The 16574-nt window shown below is 42.5% G+C and overlaps 1 protein-coding gene across 4 annotated transcripts; it reads left to right on the top strand.

The window, feature by feature from the left end:
- The first annotated feature begins 2298 nt into the window (after positions 1-2298).
- srrt (serrate RNA effector molecule homolog (Arabidopsis)) lies at positions 2299-16543 on the top strand. 4 transcript variants are annotated; one of them, XM_083777302.1, is made up of 20 exons: positions 2299-2389; positions 3562-3681; positions 3908-4050; positions 4144-4317; positions 5279-5467; positions 10126-10295; positions 11349-11515; positions 12048-12161; positions 12256-12433; positions 12707-12879; positions 13430-13491; positions 13617-13695; positions 13852-14043; positions 14139-14309; positions 14681-14834; positions 15039-15232; positions 15645-15801; positions 15912-16007; positions 16099-16201; positions 16313-16543. In XM_083777302.1, the coding sequence occupies exons 2-20, from the start codon at positions 3562-3564 to the stop codon at positions 16386-16388; spliced, it is 2712 nt and encodes a 903-aa protein (XP_083633428.1). In that variant the 5' UTR covers positions 2299-2389; the 3' UTR covers positions 16389-16543. The 4 variants fall into 4 exon arrangements, with proteins under 4 accessions (XP_083633428.1, XP_083633426.1, XP_083633429.1 ...); XM_083777300.1 differs by having other exon boundaries at positions 12256-12442; XM_083777303.1 differs by having other exon boundaries at positions 12256-12442; positions 16099-16212.
- The last annotated feature ends 31 nt before the right edge of the window (positions 16544-16574 follow it).

Here is a 16574-nt window from a genome sequence, read left to right as displayed (position 1 = left end):
ATGCAAAAATAGTTTTTTATATTAAAATTATATATTTTTTTAGGGCCATGTCATGTGCTCTACCTGCAAAGCCTTTGTGATCTATAACTTTTGGGCACCGCTTAACGTCAGATCAGGGGTTTTGTCGGCCAGCGCCAAAAATGCTCCCCGACAGCATAATCGGAGCAAATAACGGGCAGTGTGTATAAGCCATAACGTGTTGACTACACTACACTAATAAGGACACATAATAATAACTAATAACCCATCCGTTACTACATGTGGAGTCAACTCCCGCAATTTCCTTCTTCCCATAGTGCGCGGCAACGTAACTCTGGGATGAGCGGCCGCAAAGCGTCCGCGAAATTCTAGTATATACATATATGAAGCCGTATTTAGGGCTGTACAGTCCATTTGTGTGAAACAGAACCTATAGCACACTGCAAATTATGTAAACCCTCTTCCGCCACTTATTCACATTTTCCAGTTTCAAATATTTTTTTCACATCCAATTTTATAAACTAGAAAAAAATGCTCCTCGGGCCACAGGTCAGGAAGGTTATGGAGGGCCAGCAATGTTCGGAATTCGACAATAAGGATGGAATATGAAAAATCACTTGACTAATGGAGATCATGTTTACCGATTTGCTTGAAACTTGGATATCTGAAGGAGTCGGATATCAAATATACTGGTGGTGCTATAAAAGGCAGATGTTAAAATGCAGTGCTGAGGTATTATTTAGTTAGGTAAAAACACGAATCGGTGCCACCATGGAGTGTGCCGTCCCTTGGAAAGTACATTCCTTTTTTACATATAGCCTATCGCATAAATAAGTGAATGTGTTAAAAAAGGTTTTATTAAATGTCCAGCAGCAGCGTTTTATACAGTCTGGAGCATAGAACAGACATCAAATGACAGTGAACTGTATGTGGTTCATTTTTTCATGTTAATAGTTTCTTTCAGATAATCCTTTTGATCCTTTACATCAACTCCATCCCTTGGGACCAACCACAATCCAAAGATGGATCAGAAGAAGATGTCTGTAGCATTCCAGATGAACCTGCATCTAGCATAGGAACTGGGGCCCACGCCACTTTATATGCCCGGCTTTGCTTCGTAATGGATTATATGAAACAACGGTACGTACAGGCCAAGGACAAAGAAAAGCATAAAGTGATAGACAGTCCTTTGAATAAGTAAAAGTAGGCCTACTACAAATTGTAATTTTTCTGTATATTTCCTTTAATACTGTTATAGGTAAAGCCTTAGGCCTACTGTCTTTCCAATCAGATCATCATGTGAGGGTGTCTGTCATTCATCCATCCTTGCAATTACAATCAGAATATTATAGCCACTTCATCCTGGCATATTATTTATTGTTATAAATAGAGCTTATGACTAAGTATGACACAAGATCTTCATATATAAGCAGGGTCTGGTCTCTCGTTCAGCAGAAAACTACTTACGGACCTGCATGTTTAAGAATGTCCCAGTAACCAGCATGAGCTCATGTAATAAACTTTGGTCTTAGAAATAATCAGTCTACCTGTCTGTCAATAAAAGCATTAAGTAGCCTACTTGTTGAAAGTTGTGCAATGGCATGTGTCTGCACTCTGAAGACCTTCTTCACCCAAATCAATGGCTTTCAGTAAAGGTCATCCCCACTTATCTTCTTTCAGTATGTGGAAAGAAAGGGCAACATAGCCAGAGTTACTGTAGGCTACAAAGTGCAAAGTTAGAGTAAGAACTATGAACCTTTGTCAATAACAACATTGTTACTTAATTAGACGCCTAGGGGTGCTAAAGAAAATAATATAGAGAGAAGACAAACCTACTAAACCTAGTAATAATAGCCTTTTATTATTGCCTCTTTGATAGGCCCTATAAATAACAGTTTCACAGAAATGTAACATCAGCTAAATTTGATTTGACTGCACCTCTATTGTGGTTTATAAAATCCATAATGTTTATGGCTGTTTTTTTCTTTTAATTTTTTTCATTGCATTTGCATCAGTGGTGCATGGTTGGGCCTGGTCTGACGCTTGCTTGATATTATGTCCTTTTTTGGATAGTGTATAGTTGCGGAAGTCCAGACTCAACGGTGTTCAACAATGTATGTCTTGACTTAGATCATACAGTATGTGATTGTGAAAGACAAATTTAAAGAGAAAACAACTGATTAAATAAAGATTGATGAGTTAAATAGGACCTTTTTATTATTGAACGGTAGGGGGCAGTAAGCTGTAAACCATATCTATGTTGTTTGGCGTTATTCATACTGCCGGAAATAATCCGAAGAAGAATCGGAAGTCACATGGCCCGGCCGGAGCGCGGCTCGCGCACGCTCAGAGGAGAACAATAAGATCAAAGCCAAGAGAGAGAGAGCTAGTAGCACGCAAGCTAATATAGGTATTTATTTCATTTACATGTATATGTTTATATTATAAGTGCCGATTCACACGTAGGTAGATTAATATGATGGAAACATGGTTTGTTTATTTGGGGGATAAAGAGTGCGATAGTTACATTAACGTGGTCGTGCAAAACAGTGGCGGTAATGTTTGGTTAATGTCCTCCAAGCAAAGGAGTGTTTTTCACTTTGATCTTTGTTTCCTCGAGTTTATTCAGAAACTCTCTTTCGTCTAGTGCTCCATTCAGAGTTTCTATGTCAAAGAAAAAGGTTGTTAAGCAGCCAGAATGGGCAGAGGATCATAAATGTGTATCAGTCGAGTCATTGTAAAGGCCTATTACATAGTGAGCAGCATCCGTAAAAAATACAGAAACAAAGTATTATAAAACATGGGAATCACTAGCATTGTATAAAGACTAATCGATCAAATCTATGATAGTCTTGATCCAAGGCTATTAAATCACATTAACTCGCCAAACTTAAACTATAGCTTTGTTGTTGAGCTCAGGTTGAGTTTACAACACTCTCCCTCAGTGCACACTCACTTCGCTTTGGCACCTTGACTAAACTTTGTCATCATTGTTTGTTTAATGAGGATTTAATTATATCATTATATCTGGTAAAACACTGGCCAAGACATGCCTTAGAACAGCTGTCATATTACATTTCATCATGTATTCCAATTTCCAAATACACAGCCATAGATCGCTCCTGTGCCCACCCGGGTAGAAGACTGATCGTGGCGGCTTTAAACATTGTTGTGCTGCATTTGTGTACTGCTCGCCCAAATTAAGTCGAAGGAATTAATTATTGGGTGAGTAGACTGAGCTGAGTACACACGCAGTGCCACAACTTTTTATACAGCCACGATCATTCTGCTACATGGGCAGGCATAGGAGCAATCTATGGTTGGCTGTGTATTTGGAATACGTGAAATGTATGTAGTATGTACATTATTATTATACGTTATGTCGCCGCCAACAATAGTTCTAAAAATGCTCACTCGCAATGTGTTATGAGCTATATATATCGGCTATTGTGGGGGGGAGTGTACAGTTGCAACCTGGGGCTGTTTAAGTATAGGGGGTGTGGCTGCCATTGGTCACTGTCGCGTAACTCGCCATCATCTGACCTCATCATTGTAACCTAGCTATCCTGTCTTTTCGTGAAGATGGCGGATAGCGATGATGAATACGATCGCAGGAGGAGAGACAAGTTCAGACGAGAGAGGAGTGACTACGACCGCTCAAGAGAGAGAGAGGACAGACGCCGAGACGACTGGAATGACAGGTGATAAAGAGGGGTGTTACATACTTGAGAGGGCGATTTATAGTCTGTTGCGCACCAGTGTCGCACACAACCAAATATAAATTGGTCATGAGAGGGACTATTTGGGGTCCAGTACCCCACTATTTGAGCTGAACAAAATCCCACTCTCCCAAAAGTGAGTTTTATTGTTTCTCAGAAAATCCATGTATGTGTACTTACTTTTGTTTTGTCTTGTTTTCGTTTCCTGGCGCCAATCTAATCGGGAGTGGGACAGAGGCAGGGAGCGGCGCAGCCGCGGAGAGTACCGCGACTATGAGAGAGGTCGCAGGGAGAGGTTCTCGCCGCCCAGACATGACATGAGTCCCCAGCAGAAACGCATGAGGAGAGACTGGTGAGATGTGATGACGACGGTGTTCTAACTATTGTGTACTGTACATCTTCTAGCATCTGTTGTTGTCTAAAACTCCAGTCTCCCCCTGAGCAGGGATGACCACGGTGGAGACCCTTACCATGGCGGATATGACATGGGATATGGAGGTGGTGGTGGTGGAGGTGGTGGTGGTGGTGGTGGAGGCCCCAGCTATGCCCCGCCTCAGCACTGGGGTCACCCTGACCTCCACCTAATGCAGCCTCACCACGGCATCCCCATCCAGGCGAGGTAAGAGTAATCAGGGCTCGCTCTGTAACACACACCCTGCTTTTGGGGTTGAACGATAGGTTCAGGTCATGCAACAGTATGATGTATAGTGCAGGTTGTCTTTGCTCTTGTTGGGTAATTGAGCACTCTTTAAAATGTTCTGTCATGTAATTGAAACGAATCAAGAGACATTCTCTGGCAAAGTATGCAGTTAAATATTCATAAATTCTCTGTGGCACAGTGACCACCCTGAACATTAATGTAATGTATGTTGACATCCACAGACTATTAGTTAAACCAGTAGTTAAACCAAGTTTCTTCCCATCTTACACTTCTGACAAAAGCTGAGACCCCCCCCACACACACACACACACACACACACACAAGCAAGTTATGATTGTGTGCAACATGTTTTTGCATTTAGGACTGCTTCCAAAAAGACGAGTCATAATGCCCCAACTCAAGGTTGACGGTTAAATATGATTGATTAGCTGACTTTGAGATGATAAGAAAATGAATGTAGGATAGAGTACAGAGATGCTCAGCGAACTCTACAATATGCATTCTGCGTTGTGATGGTAGAGGTTGCGAGCACCCATGTTTGGGTTTACTGGAAGTAGTCGTGTAATGGTGTGCCAGCTTACAACCATTATTGCCAGGCAGGTAGTGCACTGCTTTTTTTAGCCCAATGAGTGTTCTTTTGCAAATGAATGCTTGGAATGGATTCAGCATCATGAAAACCCCCTAGTTTGACACGTCACATGCTACATAAAGCATGATGACATTTTGAATATTTTGCCTTCTATAGGTTGTGTATGGTCACATATTATGAAAATTGCTCAACATATGCAAGGTAGCATCCTGCAGTTTCTACATGCTGGGGACCCATACTCAACATTTCTAACATAAAACCTTGGTGTACTCAACGGGTTCACAATGGCTACTAGACTATAATGAGTTATGTTATGTAACATCACACCAGGCTTGGAAACATCCATGACATGGACCATGGCCCCCCTCCTCCGATAATGAAGACCTTTAAGGAGTTCCTGTTGTCCTTGGACGATTCTGTGGACGAAACGGAGGCGGTCAAGCGCTACAATGAATACAAGAGTGACTTCCGCCGGCAGCAGATGCAGGATTTCTTTTTGGCTCACAAAGACGAGGAGTGGTATGTGTGTCATTCTTTGTGCTTAAACTCAATTATTTCCTCTGAATATTAGTAGGTTTTGGTTTAGGTGTAACATTTATTTTATTTGTATTCTATCAATAAGTTAAAAAATTGTATTGAAATGGCACTGGCAGTGTTAATTGGGCCAGATTCTAATGGTGGATGACTGGGTGTGTTTCCATCAAGGGCCATTGTGCTGTCAATTTTAATCTGTGCCCAAGTGTTGTAAAATACAAATTAAAATATAGTTGAGATGAGCAAATGATTGGTGGCTCCTTCAGAACACAAATGTTATTAAATTCCACATAATTTAACATAACTTATATTGTGATTAATTTAAATGTGTTCCATCTTTAACTTGGTAGTGTATTCAATCAAAACAAATCTTATGCAAACATGGCAGCCTCCCCCACACCCTCATTCTAGAACTGAGCCCATGACCAACATTTCAGGCATTTCATTACTGGCCATTGACTTGCATTTTCATATACATAATGTTTTAGTAAAAAAAAAGGTTTACTGTTTGATACATTTTCTTTATTAACGTTTCTTTATTGATCATATTCACACTTCGTTCATTGTGCTCTTCCTTAATACTCCAGGGTGGGGTTTCTCACCTCCCGGAGTATTAAATAAGTGTGTAAATTAGGGCTGGACGATTAATCTAAATTTCTGCGTTTAAATGTCGATTCCATTGACGTCGCACTGCGTTCACGTGTTGATTTATTTAGCGCAGTTGCTCGCCAGTCGCCAACAATTTGTAGCTCTACAAGTTCACAATGTGTCACGTCATTTCGTACGACAGAAAATAAATCCGGCTTAAAATATTGTTAGGCTGTCGATAAAAGTGAATCACTTTGATTAAGAGGTCTAAAATGATAGGAAGGAAAATATTATTTGTGTTAAGAGACCAGCACTTTCATATATAGTACTGTGCTATGTTTAAGTCAAGCACTATTGTCCCATTCTGGGCGGGAACCCCTTTTGGTGTTTTAACTAAGCATTATGTTATACTTTAGCTATTGAAAAATAGCAGATCTACAAGCTCATAGCGTGCCACCGAGTGGCGCGCTACAAGCTTGTAGGTCTGCTATTTTTGAAAAATGGTGAAAATGCGGCACAAATCTTTGAATATATATTCTTTCAGAAGACTTTTTTTTAATTTCGACATCAGGCCTGAATGGGTTAAAGTCTGTCTAGACTGTAATCTAGAGAATACATTTTAGCAAGAATCGTGCAGCCCTACTAGTGTTTATCTAATGCTTATTTCTGCTCTGCTGCTTAACTGTACAGAGATTCAGTTTTATGATGTCTGTCAATGCTTACTACACTTGTTACTTCACAGCAGAGTCTAGGGATCATGCTTAATTGCCAATGTTGTGTTTTCTTTTGACATAACCATTCCTTTTCCCCCTTCATTCTTCCTACTGCTACCTTCACGACAGGTTTTTTTTTTGTTTTTGTTTTCGGAAGATGAGAGAACGTGGATCTCGTCCGCCGGACTCGCTCCGACTGTAGACAGCAAGGGAATGCACTGCTTACAATGCAGCTGCTCTTAGACACACAGTACCAGGGATCTCAGATAGTCAGTGAAGTGGTCTTCCGCGCATGGAGCCCTTTTTTCGTGTTCATTAGAGTTTTATGCTTTTTTTTTTTCCTCCCTATTTTCTTTTTATATTCGGACCATATCGAATCCCAAACCGAAATTGTGTGTATACAGACACACCCATGGGGTGAAGTGGAGCACATTTTCACAGAAGAGAGAGATCCCTCTCAGTATTTATTTGTTATTAAACTGGGAGAACAAAAGGTAAATTAAGTCCACTAAATGGTAAAAATTGATCTTTTTAATATGTACAGATTTAAATATAGATGAATGTTTACATTTTCAATCATGATCTTTCTCCCTGTTGTGTTTTTAACCTTGTTTCTGGTGAGCTGTCCTTTTAATGTGATAGTTCTAAACATAGATATGGGGAGTTTCACTGATGTCTATGCATTGCTTGCTCTTCCCAAATAGGACTCAAATGTCCAGCTGAAAGTAAGAAAACTGTTATTGATGGTAGAGCCCGACCGATATATCGGCAATTACTGGTTTTTGATGTCTGTATCAGCAATTAGGCAGCTGACGTGTCCCAATTTTTAAACACTACCTAGTGTCCCTATTTCCGGCATGTCTGAAGTTTTCTAAAACATAGTTGATCTACAGTGTGTTCTGAGCTTTTATTATTTATTATTCTTGAACAATTACAATTTACAATTTAGGCATTTAGCAGACGCTCTTAATCCAGAGCGACTTACATTTAGGCAAGAACAAAAGCATGGGAATACATCACATAAAAGCATTTATCATGAAACATGCGTAAGATAAGAAGGTAACAGTGGAATATCTATATGATGAAACTATACATACACTATACATAATAAACTATACATATTCACTACTATGCTATACATATGTACTATGGCGTGCTATGACTATATACAATACAATTATAGTGCTGTCTACATAACATGCTATAAGTCTGTGTCAAATGCTATCTAAGCCAACAGAAATGCTATGTAAGGGGTTAGGGTAAGTGCTATGGGCCATGATGGAGTCTGAAAAGGTGGGTTTTCAGGCTACGGCGGAAGATTGGGAGTGATGCTGCAGTTCTGACTGCAATGGGAAGTGCATTCCACAGTTTTGGAGCCAGAAGGGAGAAGAGTTTGGGACGTGTGGAGCGTTGTCCCGGCGTTTTTAGTGAGGGTACTTCCAGTTTCCCTGCGTTGGCTGATCTGAGTGCGCGGGAGGGTTTGTAGGGTTCAATCATACTTGTAAGATATGGGGGAGCCATACCTTTGGTTGCTTTGAATGCCAGCATCAGAGTTTTGTATTCTGTGCGGGCAGCGACCGGGAGCCAGTGGAGGGAGCGGAGCAGGGGGGAGACATGTGAGAATTTTGGCTGGTTGAAGACCAAGCGAGCTGCTGCATTTTGGATCAGCTGGAGAGGCTTAAGTGCACATGCTGGTAGGCCAGTAAGGAGGGAGTTACAATAGTCGAGTTTTGACAAGACTGTTGTCTGGATTAGGAGCTGGGCTGATTCCTGGGTGAGGAACGGTCTAATTCGTCGTATGTTATAGAGTGTGAACCTACATGATCGAGTGACAGCTGTGATGTGAGCTTTGAACGAGAGCTGACTGTCCAGGACAACACCAAGATTCCTGGCTGTTGGGACAGACGTTACCAGGGCGTTGTCTACGGAAATAGTTAGCTCCCGCATAGGGCAGGACTTAGCTGGGAAGAAGAGAAGCTCAGTCTTGTCTGGGTTCAGCTTGAGGTGGTTGGAGGACATCCACTGTGATATGTCAGCCAGGCATGCAGTGATGCGCTCTTCCACCTGAGTGGCAGAGGGGGGGAAGGATAGGAACAGTTGTGTGTCATCGGCGTAGCAGTGATAGGATATATTGTGAGCAGAGATGATAGTGCCAAGGGATTTAGTGTACAGTGAGAAAAGGAGGGGACCAAGTACAGATCCCTGTGGGACCCCAGTTTGGAGGGTTCGGGGGGATGATAGCAGACCTTTCCAGGAAACCTGGTAGGTCCGATCGGTGAGGTAGGAGGAGAACCACTTTAGTGCCGTTCCACCGATGCCTAGCTCCGCTAGGGTTTCTAGGAGCAGCTGGTGGTTCACTGTGTCAAATGCTGCTGATAGGTCTAGGAGAATCAGTACTGCAGAGTGGGAAGCAGCTTGGGCAGCATGTAGTGCTTCTGTGACTGCCAGCAGGGCAGTTTCTGTGGAGTGGGCCTTCTTGAATCCGGACTGGTTGGGATCCAGCAGGTTGTTCTGTGAGAGATGGAGAGAGAGCTGGTTGGAGACGACACGTTCAATGGTTTTAGAAATAACAGGGCTTGACCACTTGGACTGACTAAACGTGATTTTAGGTTGTGCTGCCTTGCTAGGTTGGTGTGGAAGATTCATTTCCAAGGGGCCGTTACAAACAGAATCGAACATCACCGCAAAACAAAATGGCTCACTTTGAATAGTGGGCTGTGATTGGTCACCCAACAAACCTGGGCTGAGCGAAGTGTACTTCAACCTCGGGAGTGCCAGACTAATCTGCCCAGGGCATTTTGTTTTTTGCTGTGGCAGATTTCGTCTGGTTTCCAGGCTACTGCCTTGCAGTTGCTGATCCCTTAGAGGTGATTATATTAGTGGTTGTCTTTATCACATAAGGACAGAGTACAGCTGGGGTGAGATTAACACATTTAAAGATCAATTTGATAAAATAAGGTACAAGCTTCACTGCGTACTTGCGCAGCATTGTGAGCTTGTAGATGTATACATGCATGCTATTTAATAATAGGCAAATGTTTGCCTAATATGACATGCCCAGAATAGGGATGCTATGTGGTTAAATTATTATAATTCTTCAAACAAAACATCTGTATTCAGTGGTTGTCATTGGTCTGGCTCTAGTTATTGGCTCGAGTGCTTTTTGGGAAAAACAAAATGTGACGATTATTTATAACTAGAGTAATTGGAATTATTGCACCACACATGCTGTAAGATGCTATATATGCCATTCATTATCTAACATGTGTGTCACTTCCACACAACCCCCCCCCCCCCAATTCCCTTCCCCACCACTGTCCTAAAACTTAACACCGGGCACAGGTTCAGGTCCAGATACCACCCGGATGAAGCCAGCCAACTGAAGGCCGAGGCTCACGGTGCACTGCAGAACCGCCTGAATGTCTTCCTGTTCCTCATGGAGAATGGCTGGCTTGATAATGTCTCCCTGGACATCGACCGCACCCCGGCCATCACAAAGGTCCTGGATGCAGGTAATCAGTGGCGTGCACAGATAGACACTAGGGGGTGCTAGAGCAAAAAAGAAAAAAAAAACTTTTCTTTTTTTTCTTACTTTTTAGTGTGTGGACCATGGTGACATTGATCAAACCTTGATAAAAACGCTTCTACTATATTATTTAGGCCCCCACAATCTAAAGCTATGTTTCTATGTCAGTGGTTCTTCGATAAAAAAATAAATAGCAGACCTACAAGCTCGTAGCGCGCCACTCGGTGGCGCGCTATGAGCTTGTAGATCTGCTATTTTTCAATAGCTAAAGCACCAAAATGGGTTCCCGCCCCAAAATGCGCAGCACAAGGTGCCCTTTTTTCACTTGAGCACCTGCCCCTCTAAATGTCTGTGCACGCCACTGCAGGTAATGTACAATACAGGGATACTTGCTTGTTTTCAGAGAAGGACAGTCTTTTCTCCAAACAGTGTTTATTTTGTTAACATTTTATTCAGGACACGACGTTTCGGCCGTGAGCGGCCTTCATCAGGTGACATACTTGCTTGTTTTGTCTATCTGCATACAGTACATTTATAAAAATGTATGCGGCGCTGACGAAGGCTCCGAGCCGAAACGCGTACGTCGTGCTGTCTGCAGCTGCAGCATACTATGCCAACCATAAAATAATAAAAGTGCCTTAAATGTCCGTGAGTGCTGGTATTCTCCTCTTAGAGATTTCTTGTAAAAATACATTTATAAAAACCTGCATCCTAAGCCATATTTTAGTATTTAAGTATTTAAAAAAAGAATGCTGATTTTACAAGCTCTGATCTGCTAGTTTGTGAGCTTGTAGATTTGCCCTTATTGCCAATGACATACGCAAAATATGGACACCAGATTTAAAGTACGGTAGTTAATGGTTTTATTTTGTTGGTGTTCAATTTATTATTGAGCTACATTAGTATCTTGGGCACTATTTTATACCCTCTAAAAATGATTTTATAATCCAGTTACCACCCAAAATAGGCCACCCTACCAAACGCATTGGTCATTGTTGATAAGTAGCTGCATATTAAGCCATGATGTCCCCTCTCCCAGCTGTGATAAAGATGGAGGGAGGGACTGACCATGACCTTCGTATCCTGGACTTGCCATCTGAGGAGGAAGAGGAGAGGGAAAAGTTGGCCACTGTTACTGAGCCGCCCAAGAGGGAGGAGCATAAAGCCATGGATGGAGACGGCAAGCCCCCCGGAGAGAAAGACAAGGTACAGTCTGTCTTCTTTGTCTGTTTGAGTCAGAGTGGTGTAGACTAGGAGAGTGGCGTCATCGAGAGGACAGAAAACAGAGCGCTGGTCAATTGCAGCCCTGGAGTGTGACAAGCTGGAGTTTGAAATACATTGTTTTCAAATTTCAATGAGGGTGGCGCAAATTAATATTGACAATTTTAGGCATGCCAACTGTTTTAAAGTATTGTACAGTGACAACTAAAGTTACTGTAATGTTTATGTTGTACTATTACTAAAAAAAAGGATCTAAAATATAGGGATTTAAGATCATTAGAGCTGGGCTGTTGCGGTGTAGCCTGAGTCCAGTGCATTCTGCTAACTTCCGGTCCAGGACTTTGTCACACTTCGCCAATAGAGGTCTATGTAGAAGAGCCGCCATTGGACTGGCCCCATGAAGTGAACAGAGTTGTCACAACTCTCTCATCTAAACGGCGCTGGCTTGAGCCAACTGGTGTTGCAGTCAACATGTCTTGTGTGCTGCATTGATGTCCGTCTGTGATCTGTGCCACAGGAGGTCAACAATGCCAGCATGGACAAGGGTGCTGCCAGAGGCTCTGAAGGGAATAGCATCAAAGAGGAGGTGGAGAAAGTGACGGTTAAAGAAGAAGTTCCAGAGCCCAAGAAGGTGTTTATCACCGTTCCCACCACACACACACACACACAAAATATATAAACAATCATCCACTTATAATGTTGCTTTATTGCAATTTGTTCATTAGCCGAGGAGGAAGAGGAAACACAGTGGGGACAGTGAGGATGAAGCCAGTGCCTCTGAAAGCGACTCCGACTCGGATTCTGACTCGGTCTCCTCCGACAAGCCTGTCAAGATCAAGAAGGAAGATGTGGAGGACAAGGATGACGAGGAGGAGGGTGAGGAACGTGAGGAACGGGAGGAAGGTGAGGAAGGTGAGCCAAAGCAACATCAGTAAGGGTTAATGCTGCGGTTCACACTGGCACTAGTCTGAAGTAGTTGTTCATGGACTAGACTACAGTTCATTGAAATGGCAGTTTATTGAAAAGGGGCTTAAAATGATTGAATTGAATATTTGAATATAATTTAATATGTTTGGGTCATGGGAAAGACAGACACCAAATAATGTATGACTCAGGCTGAAAACTTTGGGAACCCCTGTAGTAAATCACCACTAAATCTAAGTTTCTTTCTCCCAGCCAATGACAAAGAGAGCAAAGAGGAGAAACCCGTCAAGGAAGACGTTGATGAGGAGATGAAAGAGGAGAAGAAACCCAAGGACGATTCTCCTCGCCCACGGCCTCTCCACAGGACCTGCTCTCTCTTCATGAGGAGTATTGCCCCCACCATTTCCAAGGCTGAAATTATTGCTGTGAGTTGACCAGTGGAGGAATGTTAACGGTGTTTATGGAATCCTTATAGAATAGATATGTTTCAAGGTTCTTTAATTGTACCCAAGGTTAAACTTTCTTGGGAGATTCAGACTCCAGACAAAAAAAAGAAATCATCCTTTGAAGCAAGGTCATGTGCTTTTACACCCAGACCCAGCATCAACTGTCAACATATCGCAGGTTTACAGTATAAAGCAGTGGCTGAAACTATTATTATAGAAACGGGTCAGATAATCAAAAGGATATGTACATGTCATGAATACAAATAGCTTATGTAGTAGCAGAAGAAAATGACCAGATCACATAAAATGCCATTTGTAATAAAGTCCAATAATAGCCTACACATTGTGACACAAAGTTTTTTATGCCTTTATTGATCGATGAACAGTAGACTGACAGGAAATGGCCGAGTGACACGCAGCAAAGGTCGTAGGGATAGGGACTGGAACTCGGCCTGCCAGCCTCGGTGCCCAGACGGCTACGCCATCATAGCATTTTTAATGGGTAATCTTGTTTGTTCTTTGTTCTCAGTTGTGCCGGAGATACCCTGGCTTCTTGCGAGTGTGCTTGTCCGACCCCCACCCAGAGCGCAGGTAGGCTTTCACCTTGTTTTCTATATGGTGAAAATAATTGTTATACTGAAGGTAATTTGTGGAAGAGTAAACATGAGAATTACATTCTCACTAATTCTAAACACAGCTTGTGCCGCCCCTTGCAGGTTTTTCAGACGTTGCTGGGTGACATTTGATCGTAGTGTCAACATCAAGGAGGTCTGCTGGAACCTTCAGAACATTCGTGTAAGTCTCCTTGCAGTGAATGAGACGCTAACCTTCAAGGTTACAGGATCAAATTGTGTTTCTGTAGTGCCAGTTGATTACCTAGTCCATGTGCACATGGATATGTGGTTAACCTGCTATAATATTGTTTGTGGATAATTCACGCTCTGTTTGCAGCTGCGCGACTGTGAGCTGATACCAGGTGTGAACAGGGACCTAGCTCGGAGGGTGCGTAATGTTAACGGCATCACTCAACACAAAGGGGTGCTCCGCAATGACATCAAGCTGGCTGCCAAACTCATCCATGCCTTGGACGACAAAGGCGAGCTTTGGAACAACAAACTCCAGGAAGAGGCTCCGAGCACTGAGGTGCGGTACTTTCTCAACCTGAAGTACAACACCTGGTTCTTAGTTCTCAACTTTGTTTTTCCAATTGCTTTTCTTATGGATTTATTGTTCAACAGTTGCCAGCTCAGAACCCCATCCTGAAGAATATCACTGATTATCTGATAGAGGAAGTGAGTGCAGAGGAGGAGGAACTCCTGGGCAGTGCGAGTGGGGCAGACCCAGAGGAGGGCCCCAAAGATGGAAACCCTACAGAGACCACCGTGGAGAGGGACGACAAGCTTGTGACGGTCTGAATGCACTTCTAATAAGAGACACACACAATGCATAGCATTACTGGCAAAACCATTACGTTTCAGGAAATGAAAAAATTGGATGTGTTCCAAATTCCAATGGATAGAATCTATTTCATATTTATTCAACAGAGCTTGTTAAATAAAACCACAGACCACTTTAAATCTGGTGGCCCTATTTTGGGCATGTCTCATGTAAAAATGTTTATTGTTTATTTCTTTTGCTTTTTGCCTTTATTGGTAGATTTACAGTAGTTTGACAGGGAAGGGGGAGAGAGATGGGGTGGGGGGAAGACATGCCGCAAAGGTCGTCGGGATGGCCACAATTAGTCTCTGAAAAAACGTTGTGCACTCATGTCACACCCTAGGTTTTGGACCGTCTGCTTTTTTATCTGCGCATTGTCCATTCCATCGACTACTACAACACCTGCGAATATCCCAGTGAGGATGAGATGCCCAATCGCTGTGGTATGGTCCATGTGCGTGGACCCATCCCTCCAAACCGCATCACGCATGGAGAAGGTCAGTGCATTTGTGCAGCTTGAGGACGCTGTTGGCAGTAGGCCTTTGATGCTCAAATGTATTCATTGCGTTAAAATGGGTAACTGGACGACTCCCATCATGATTTACGAGTCACCATACTGCCCGCTATTTAGTCTTTTTGTCTGAAATTGTAAGCACTCTGATCAGACGTGTGTAATGGAGCCATGTATGTTGTGCACACAGTAACGCAGTGGCAGAAGTTGGTGGAGGAGAAGCTAAGCCCCCTGTTCAGTTTGAAGGAGGTCCTGTCGGAGGAAGAGGCTGTCAAAATGGGCCGGAAAGATCCTGAGCAAGAGGTGGAGAAGTTTGTGTCTGCCAACACTCAGGAGCTGGGCAAGGACAAGTGGCTCTGCCCCCTAAGTGGCAAGAAATTTAAGGTGTGTGCTCGTATAGGAATGTTCGAGTTCAGTTTACGCCTAACGAGGACGATACTTGACATTATTCACTGGCCTTTTCTTATAGTTGTATATTTTTGGTCCCTTCTATCACAGAGATATTGATTGGATTTCAGACTCTGACCATAGTCCTACTATTCATTCTTGTTTATGGAATGCTTCAAAACGAATCGTTTTTTCTTAAACCATTTTGGGGCGGGAAGTACCCCTTTTGGTGTTTTAAACATTATGTTGTAATTTAGATATTGAGAAATATGCGTCTGCTATTTTTGATAAATCGTGAAAATATTTATTTCAGAAAACTGGAGGATTTAGAAGATTTCTTTTTATTTCGAGGTCAGGCCTAAATGGGTTAATGTGTTGCTAATGTATCTGTTTCTTAATAAATTGCTAGGGTCCAGAGTTTGTGCGCAAACACATATTGAACAAACATGGGGACAAAATAGAAGAGGTGAAAAAAGAGGTGGCCTTCTTCAACGACTTCCTTATGGATGCCAAAAGGCCGTCGCTCCCAGAAATTAAGATGCCGATTATGCCAGTTCCAGGACAAGGTAAGGGACTAGTTTTTATTTATTAAAAAAGTTATGGGGAAAAAAGCCAAGGTTTAAAGCTCTATGGTGCTTTAATAGTGAGTCGTTTTTTTTTCGTGTGTCTTCTCCAGGATTGCTAGGAACCCCTAACATGCCGTTCCCACCTCAAGCACCCCAGGGAATGATGGGTTTCGGACAGCCTCGTCCACCTGTGATGGGATTCGGAGGTATGGCATTGCTGGATGTATCACAGTGATTGTCCTTCACACCTAGACCTCCTGACTCAAGAATGTATTTATATTTCTTCTCTGCCACAAGGTGGACCTCCTTACCCGCCCAACCAGTACGGAGGGGGGCGGGGTAACTATGACAACTTCCGAGGAGGACAAGGTGGCTACCTGGGGAAGCCACGCAACAACAGGTGATAACAGTGTATGGATCATCTTAGGAGTATTACTATCTTTCTACCCTTCTCATAACGTTTTCAGCCCTAACTGGGAATTCACACCGGTTTCTTTTCTTACCATCACAGAATGGCACGGGGTGATCCACGTAACATCATTGAATATCGTGACCTGGACGCGCCAGATGACATTGACTTCTTTTAAAAGAAGAATTTCGTCTTTAACTGACCTTCAGTCTAATGCCCTATTGTGTTCGTTTCAAAAGGAATTATCTGATATTTTTTTGCAATTATTATGAAATTAGATTCATGTTCTATTGCAATGTGTAATGCCTCAAAATACAAATAAAAATGTGTCAATATGACAATTCCGGTTGAATTTTTCTATCCC

This window comes from Protomyctophum parallelum, assembly GCF_964188405.1.
Source record: "Protomyctophum parallelum genome assembly, chromosome: 1".
Taxonomy (NCBI): domain Eukaryota; kingdom Metazoa; phylum Chordata; class Actinopteri; order Myctophiformes; family Myctophidae; genus Protomyctophum; species Protomyctophum parallelum.
This window is presented reverse-complemented; position numbering and strand designations above follow the sequence as displayed.